At 38.2% G+C, this 8,887-nt stretch overlaps 1 protein-coding gene across 1 annotated transcript in view; it reads left to right on the top strand.

Moving 5' to 3' along the window:
* Positions 1-2,009: 2,009 nt before the first annotated feature.
* The window catches only part of plekhg5b (pleckstrin homology domain containing, family G (with RhoGef domain) member 5b), a 79,149-nt gene continuing 72,271 nt past the window's right edge, over positions 2,010-8,887 (top strand). Inside the window, exon 1 of the mRNA XM_059332322.1 lies at positions 2,010-2,691. Coding sequence (XP_059188305.1) covers positions 2,610-2,691 — 82 coding nt within the window. The 5' untranslated portion in view covers positions 2,010-2,609. The remainder of the gene's footprint in view (positions 2,692-8,887) is intronic.

The raw sequence follows: 8,887 nt of genomic DNA, 5'->3' as shown, positions 1-8,887 counted from the left end.
TGTAGAGGTGACACTACACAGTCTACATGAGTCCAAACAATCAGAAATAAAAGCAGAAATCTCTCAAATTAATTGAACACAAATCTGAATGATTTATTTAAAAAAAAAAACAAGCAAAAACCACCCATTTTAAAAGTGAAAATGTTAATCCTTTACCCTTTTTATATATCCGATGTCGCTGCCATGTATTTCTTCGGCATTGTTTCCTGATTGTGCAAGAGCTCAGTTTTTCCTAAATCAGTATACATGTGCTATATTTTAAATTTTCCTCATGTGATGCCCCTGGCAGAAGCAGTGATCTGTTTAAGGCCTTATAAAGTATTATAAGCACGTGCCAACAGTCAAAGTCATGCAGAAATATTGGTTGTGCTGCTCTATTTTAACTATAAACCTTGTGTATGAAATAATCATGCCACACTTCTGCCCCCCCCCTCCAACAAACAGTGCATCTGTTGCCTGCAAAGACAATTGTGCTGAGTAAAGTAACAATGCAGAGGCAGTGTGCCATTATAACCATTCAAATCCCCCTGTTTAGTTTCAAAAGTACATGGGAGGAGAGAAACTCCCTAGATTTAACTGACTGTTGTGTTATATGGATGTTTGTTTTTTTTAAATCCACACAACAATAACCTTGTGCTACAAGGATTCTTGAGACAAAAATTAAACCTCCTGTTTGTCCCATTTTTTGTGCATTGTCTACAGCTCAACACGTTTTTTGTGAAGTAATCTCATATCCTGACTTTAATAAAAGCCTAAAACTACATTTTGGGGTACAGGGCTCCTCTTCAAGTTGGGTCATAAGATCAAAAACCCACGTTAAGGCTGTGAATGTCTGCTGATGCTGAATACAGTGCCTTGCAGAAGTATTCATACCCCTTGGATGTTTCACCCTTTTGTTGCTTTTGCACATGAAATCATGGTCAATATTTTTTGGCCTTTTAAAAAAGAATTTGCAAAAAAAACCTCTTAAATATCAAAGTGAAAAACGATTTTTACTAAATAGTATCAATTAATTAGAAATATATAAGGTAAAATAAATGATTGCATAAGTATTCATACCCTTGTATGACACAGTGTCACAGTGAGTGAAATGGAGATCACCTGAGTACAGTTGATGTGTGTCATGTGATCGTAGTATAAAAACATCTGTGTCTGGGAGCTCCAGTCTCTGGTTCATCACTATTCCTGCTACAATTGCAACATGAAGACAAAAGAACACTCCAAGCAACTCAGAGAAAAGATCATTGAAAGTATAAGTCAGGAGATGGCTACAAAAAAAATTAAGCTCACTGTACATCCCACAGAGTTTCAGTTAAACCATCATTAAGAAATGGAAGCAGTATGGCACTTGTTTAAATCTGCCTAGAGCTGGCCGTCCTCACAATCTGAGTGACCGGACTGTTTGTCTCCTTTTTAAACTATTTTCAGATGTAACGTTTTTGACAGACTGCTGGATAAAATCACTCAGAATCTGAATGTACTCACGTGTGTTTGTGTGTGTGTGTGTGTGTGTGTGTGTGTGTGTGTGCCAAAATATAATTATTATTGCTATCCATGAATTTTCAAATTTAATATTTTACAAATAAACTGTAAAAATAGTAAAACACATTATGTCTGGATTAAATTGTCAAATTATATTTATTTTCTTGCATTCCTGAACAGAAAAATGAGTTTTAGTGGTTGAATGTTATGCTTGATTAATTTCTGAAGCCCAGTGGGCCAGCTCACATTTGGGTATAAAAAGGTGAATTCAGTTTGTTATTTGCCAAATAAATTACAATTTTAAGAAAATTATAACAAACAAAAAAACATTTTAAAACAAGCTTTTGAAAGATTTCTAAGATATTATGTTTTCTCGTTTTTATGACAGGTGGTCTAATAAATTTGTTAAGCACTGTGTGTGTGTGTGTGTGTGTGTGTGTCTGTGTTTGTGTTGTTGGTGTCTCTCTGGCGCCTCTAGCGGCCACATTGCGCGGTTGAGAGAAACAAACTGCATTGAGTCTTTTGTGGATCCAGGTTGTCTGAATGAATGGAGAGCCGATGGTTGATCAGAGAGGTCGGCGAGACGAAAACAGTGGACAAAATGTGTCTAACTTTAGCAACACGCCGCGTGAAGTTGATAGAAGGAAGCCCATTCACGGATTTGCTTCTTTAAATGCCCCGAAGAAGGTTTTTTTCTTCTCGTAATCTCATTCCTGCGCCGACCGAGCTTCACCAACAGACGGCCAACCGTCGAGGAGATTTTCGCATGTATGCAGCCAGCAACAGGTTATTTACATCTTAAGCTTGCAGCTGTACCCCCGTGCTTGTTAGATTTGTGTTAACTTTTTGCCGCGGATGCTTTTTTTGCCACTCTTTTCCCTGTGCATTCACCGCGATGTGAGTTGGAGCTTTGTGCTCGCCACCGACCACAGATCTCCACAGTCTGAGGCGTCTTTAGAGGAGCGCGACCGCAGAAATGGGAAGAAAATGAGAATGCAATAGAGACAACTGCTAATTAAACATCGCTGGCTGATTAGCATTGAGCCTCACACGGACAGACGGACCTGTGAGGAGCTGGTGTTGGTGGAGGGGGATTTTTTTCTTCCAAAAAAAGACTGCATGCATAGATGGTGCCAAACAAGTGGACCATGAATTCAGTTCTGCACAAATCGCCACCAAGAAGCTGGCTTGGACTCAGACTTCGACTCAGTAAGTAAAAAGTATTGATCACCATATCCATATAGCTATTGGATAACGCAGCATCTTAAAATGAGTCACCTGAACTCTTTGTTCTTTGAGAAATCTGCGCACTCTTAAACATGGGTATGACTTTGATCCTCAGGCTCCAGATCTTTGTTTAATGCCCCCCCCCCCCATCAAAGTTAATGGCTGGATTTGGCAAGTGACCTGAGCAATTATCCCAGCTGGAGGCAGGGGGTTAGTCAGAGGAGGACAGGACAGTACAGTCTGATCTGAAGTTCTTCCTCATGATGAAGGGTCTTGGTACAGCTCAGCATACACTCAGATGATAGATATTAACTCTTGTAAATCTCCAACCAAGACTATTTATTGTATTTTTCCTCCCAGGCTTGCCATCTGTGCTCTCCTCTCTTTTTTTCCCAGCCTATAATTCACATCAAAGTAAACATTTTAATATTTCAACCCTTCTAGGGCTGCAACTAACAATTATTTTCAAAAGCAGGCATGTTTAAAGGGTTTGTTTGGTCTGGGAAATAATTGGAGAATAAGAAAGTAAATAAATCTTCACATTTGAGTGACTTTTTGGAATTTCACCTTTAAAAAAAAAATAGCCCAAATGATGAGAGACTGATCAACGTTGTTGCAGACTAACACTAGTTAGCAGTATTAAGATATTCATTTCAGCTCTAGACCCAGCAACCCCCAGTCTCATAGGCTTTACATGTGTAATGTATGCATTGCCGGCACTTCATGGGTTCATACAGTACAAGAAGTAAGCATGGAGTTAAAGTTTAGCAGCCTTAATTGGTTGAGTCTGGAACCCTTCAATGTTCCAGGCCACCGGAGTCTTAAGCTTGTCTTAAACACACTGGTCTAATCTGGGACCAGATGTCTTGTCTGGTCTCTGTCCACCACCAAAAAACAAAAACATAGACTAGAAACCTCAGCTGTTACTCTTTGATGAACTATTAGGATGTTAAAGTGTTGGTTATCATAAAAGAAGGACATCTGTAGAAAGGCTACATGAAGCTGTGGCTTAAATTAATAATATTATTCGTGTGGTTTGGTTAGTTCTGTTCATAGCCCAATACTTTATTTTCACCATTTAATGCTATACGATGTTGGAATATCATTGCTGTCATCTATAGTTGCAGGTTAATGGTGCTGTCAAGTTGCCAGTCTCACCACAAGATTAATTTAGTAGCTGATCTTGAGCTTTCAATTATATCCCGTGATCTTCATCAGCAAATGAAGCCTTCATGGAAGTGTGAATTATCAAATTTCCACTTTTTTATCTCTGTACTTTAAGGACTTCTAGTCCATGTTGGCATTATAAAAGCTTCATTTTTTCTACATCAGTTGAAGAAATGGTCTCACTACGAGGTCTATTTAGTAGCTGCTCTGGCAGTTTTGATCACATCACATCACATGATCTTCAACTACTGATGGCGTTTGCCCAGAAAATTCGCAATAGCAAATAAACAGAAATGTGAATATCTACAAGTCCACAACACTTGGACAATTGCCCATCTGCTGACAAAGGTCATGTGATATGATCAAAAGCTCCAGAACAGCTACAAAATGGACCTCATGCTGAGAAAGTTTTCTTTAGCAAAACTTGGGAGGTTTTTAATCTGAAAAGGTTGCAGAGCTCTGGGGGAGCACTTTAGTCATCCTGCTTCAACATTCAAGCCTGACTAGACTGGTGTAATCTGGGTGCATATGGCATGGTGTGTGTGTGTGTGTGTGTGTGTGTGTGTGTGTGCTTTTTTGCCTGGCTCGTGGCTTGTTACAGTTCAAGCTTCCTTGTTCAGACTGTCTCTCCATTGTTCCACTTTTTCCCAACAGTAATTTCCTTTCTCTTTTCCACTCTTTGCATTTCTGCCTTTTCCTGATGGCACTCCGGGTCAAAGTCTTTTGCTCTGCTTTTTGTTTTTCTCTCTTTTCTCTCCAGCTGCTCAGGAATAATTATCCCTGCTTCATGTTCACTGTTGCAACTCATTTTAGTCTTTTTTTTTTTTTTTTTGCATGACGACCTTGACTTGTTTTATGCACTGCATTTGATGTTGCTAACACGGCAGACTGTAATAACTTTTTCATGGCTTTAGTGGTCAGAACCACAATTCATACTGGTCAGTGCAGCTTGTTACAGACTGGAAAACAAATCAAGCTCTGATGCAATGACTCTGATCCTCTTCCTTTTGTCTGACAGACAATTTCCTTCCTGCATCTCTTCATTTCTGTACTGTACTTCCTGTATTTTGATTTGCAGCAGAGAGTACAAAAGGTCATATGACACAAAAAAAAAACATTTCATGTACAACCACCAGTCACACTAATATGAGCATTCGGAAAAAAACAAGAAGAATATTGAACCCTTGTTATTTGACCTCTGCTACTTCCATGTTACTTTCGGGTCAACGCTCTAGTCCTCATTTCAATTACGACAGTTTCTCCCGAATGTGCTGCTTAGCAGAACCAAACAAAATCTGAAAGCCAGTTCAGGCAGGATCCTGCTGCAGATCCAATATGCTTTGAAAATGCAACTACACTCATTTAACCTGCATGTTACAGAGAGTACTCAATTAAAGCAGATCGTCAAAATGCTGAAGCCCTGCTTTTAAGAGCCTTCACATATATTTTACACCATGTCCTTACTAGAGGTGGGATGATACGTGATACGATTTTATCCTGATACTTGAGTCACGATACGATATTATTGCAATTTTAAGCATTTTGCGATATGGTGTATTGCGATACAATATATTGCGATTTAACTCTTTAACTGCATTTTGCTTCCACAAAATTAAATTCAATCAAGAATTGTTTTGTCAAATAAGAGAACATTTTCAGTCTATTCATCTCACTTCAGTCTTTTTATTTCTCCACAATGAGAGTCAAACCCACAGACTGACCAATATTCGGGCATATTGAATTTAACTGATATCAAACATGTATGGATGACAACAACTGCAGCATTTTCTCAAACTTTCAAAAACTTTAAGCTTCACTGCTCTGAATTTTTTTGAATGAAACATAAGAAAAGCCTAACTTTTCAGCGTTAATTTGGCAACTTCCCGACATGATATCCTGACACAGTTGCCTATAGAGTCCTTAGATCTTCTAGATTCATATAATACCAGTATCTCCGGTATATTCCTAAAAGTGAGCCCGCTACAGCCTCCGGACGAAAAAGTCGTTGAAAATACTGGTGGCCCCTGTAAAAAAAAGCCTGGACCCTGCTCTTACCACCCTAGCGGGCTCCCTTTTAAAGCCAGATCATGTATTGAAATCACAAAATTTGATGCATGAAGATACATTGATAATAATTTCACAATTGTGTCCTAGCCCTCTGATATAGATTCATAATTGAATCCAATCATTAAGTGTCTAGAGATTGTCCCTGTCCCTGAATCTGACCCTGTCCACATTCTTAGCTCTATTAAACAGCATTCTGTAGCTTTTTGTTTTGAAATGTTGGCCAGATAAAACAAGTGGTGCAAAGATGTCAGCTTGCAGAAATTATGGCTACAATTTCAATTGTTATTCACAGACCAAATATTTATTTGATAGAGTGTGAATTCAAGAACTACTTATCTATTGAGTCAACTGGCATTCTGTCAACCACATAAGAGGTGTAGTCAAGACAAATATTATCTTCGTTCCAAATTCAGTTAATTCCTTTCAAATTCAACAACAACAGCAAATACACTTTTTGTTGATTTTATCAGTGCGTTATTGGCACGTGGATGCATACTAAAATTTCCCAAAATATCAAACTATCCTTTAATGCAGCTGTGGTTTACTGAGCACAGATGGATATCACAACACATATATAAAAGTCCCCTTCTTTACTTCACTGCAATGTCTGTTTTTGCAGTTTTTAGTCACAGATGAGGTCATTGTCACACACGTGCTCACAGCTGGAGGCCAGTTTTCCCCCTCTTCTCCTGTGTATCTTTACCCAGCATCCCTTTCTCTCTCACAAAGGACTCCCAGGACACTTGGAAATGGCTGATAGTAAACAGAAGCTGAGACTGTTCTAGTACTCTTAACTCTTCCGCTCTTATTACCCTCATTCTCAGCACTTTGTATAGCTGTTATTCTTATTTTTTAGGACATTACTACACAACAGTAGATGTTTCTTGGGTTTGAATTTCAGATGGCGTGTTGCTTCTTTTTTTTGCCCTGAGGGAGATTATCCTCTGTCCTCATCCTGCTCTGCTGATTTGCATCATCAGACAGAGAAAACACTGTTAGGTTCTGCTTTGCATTTTCATTTAATTTGCCTATAGAATGACTTTAACCTGGTTAGGGCTTGTATGTGTGACCATTGGGTCGTTTATGTTTACATATTGACTAAAGTCTAACTAATATAATTGGAAAACTCCCTTTGTCACCCGTCGGGCCCCAAGCTGTTCCTCTTTATACTGTGCAGCAGATAATAAGAGAGGCTATGTTAAGGTCACATGCACCTTCTTTAACTTAAGAAACATAACGGCAAAAGTTTATTTCTAAATGTCTCCCTCCACACTCATAACCTCCACCCTGGCTAAATGGCTGTTTATGCCTATTGCAGCCCTCCACATGACAATAACTGTACTTTTAGGGAATAAGTGTTTTTGATTCCTGTTGACTCTGTTATTGGCTTCTCAACGGCAGCCCCCTCTGCAATTTCAACCAGATTGTTTCAATTATGGGATTATTCATATCAACAAGTTGAAGAGTGGTTGTTTGTCCCTGCTGGTTTAAGGATGGATGGTTAAATTACATGATGGCTCATAGTAATTCACTTCGTGGGGATGCTCCTGCAAACCATCTTCCTGGAGCGAGTTTCTGATTGTTGATGTGTCAGAGTTTATGTTCTCATTAAAAGACAAAGATAGAATATACTCTGTTGATAATGTGGTAAAAATCCACCTGCTTTTTTTTGTTTGTTGTTGTTGTATTTCATGAGTTAAGCTGTATGAAATATTACTGGTTGTAGTAAGACATTAAGTTGCTATTATGGAGTTGACCAGTCCACCACTTGGGTCCAGGCTGAAATATCTCTTCAACTTGTTGAGGGATTGTCACGAAATGTGGTGCAGATATTAATGTCTCCCTCAGGATTCACTGTAGTAGCTTTGGTAAACCCATCATTTTTATCTACCTCCATCACCTGGTCAAAATTTTAACTTATCCAGTACTTGAATTTTCAACCAATTACCTGGAAAACTAATGCTAATCACTTCAACTTCATTTTTAGTGCTAATTAGCAAATGTTTGCATGCTAACACTTAAAGATGGTTGATCAAAAAACCTCAAAGGAATGTTTCACCCTTAAAATGACCATTCGTTTATTAATTACTTGCCAACAATGGTTTTTTTTGTGTATTCAAGGTAACATGCACTGAGTTATTGATATACAAATGTCATTTGAAGGTTGAAGTCTTTCCTTAAAACCTGGTATATGTACAACTGAATTCCAAAAAAGTGTGACACTGTGAAAAAATAAATAAAAAACAAATTTTAAATTTAGAATTCATGGTATATTTACACAAAAAAAAGCAAAAGTTTAGCAATTTGAATATGTAATAACACACTTTTTTTTAAAATCAGAGCTGCAATAAACCTTGCAATTATTGTCATTATGGATTAATTTGCTGATTAATTTTTGGGTCTAAAAAAACCCTTAAATGATAAAATCACAATTTTATTGAGTCATGTTGCTGTATTCAAGAAAAAGTGCAAAACTCAGAGTAACAAATCGTCTTGCTAATATTTAGTGGTTTATTTTGTGTTCTTTTGCGTAAATACAAGATTTTCAAAATAGATCTAGATTAATTTTAGGTTGATCATTTAATTGTTTCAGCTCTACACTAGACCTGTTAAACATCAGCACCTTAGCATCTCATTGTGTGCATGTTAGCATGTTGACATTAGCATTCAGCTCAAAGCACTGCTGAGTCTAAATTCAGCCTCTCAGAGCTGCTAGCACGTCCGTCGGCTCTCAGTCTTGTTAGCAGCAGGATGGTAGTTATGCAGATGAACAAGTGGCCAGGCACAGAGTGTACTTATTACTCTGAGATAGAGATACAGACAGCCTGGCTGGAGGAAGAGAAAGGGAAATGAATCTTTCACATTTCCTCAGAAGTTTAAACTTCTCCTTGTCTTAGTTTGGCGGTGAAGGGTTAACCTCGGCCCGTTTGATGGGCCACCTTGC

Source organism: Centropristis striata, chromosome 5, assembly GCF_030273125.1.
Source record: "Centropristis striata isolate RG_2023a ecotype Rhode Island chromosome 5, C.striata_1.0, whole genome shotgun sequence".
Lineage (NCBI taxonomy): Eukaryota > Metazoa > Chordata > Actinopteri > Perciformes > Serranidae > Centropristis > Centropristis striata.
This window is presented reverse-complemented; position numbering and strand designations above follow the sequence as displayed.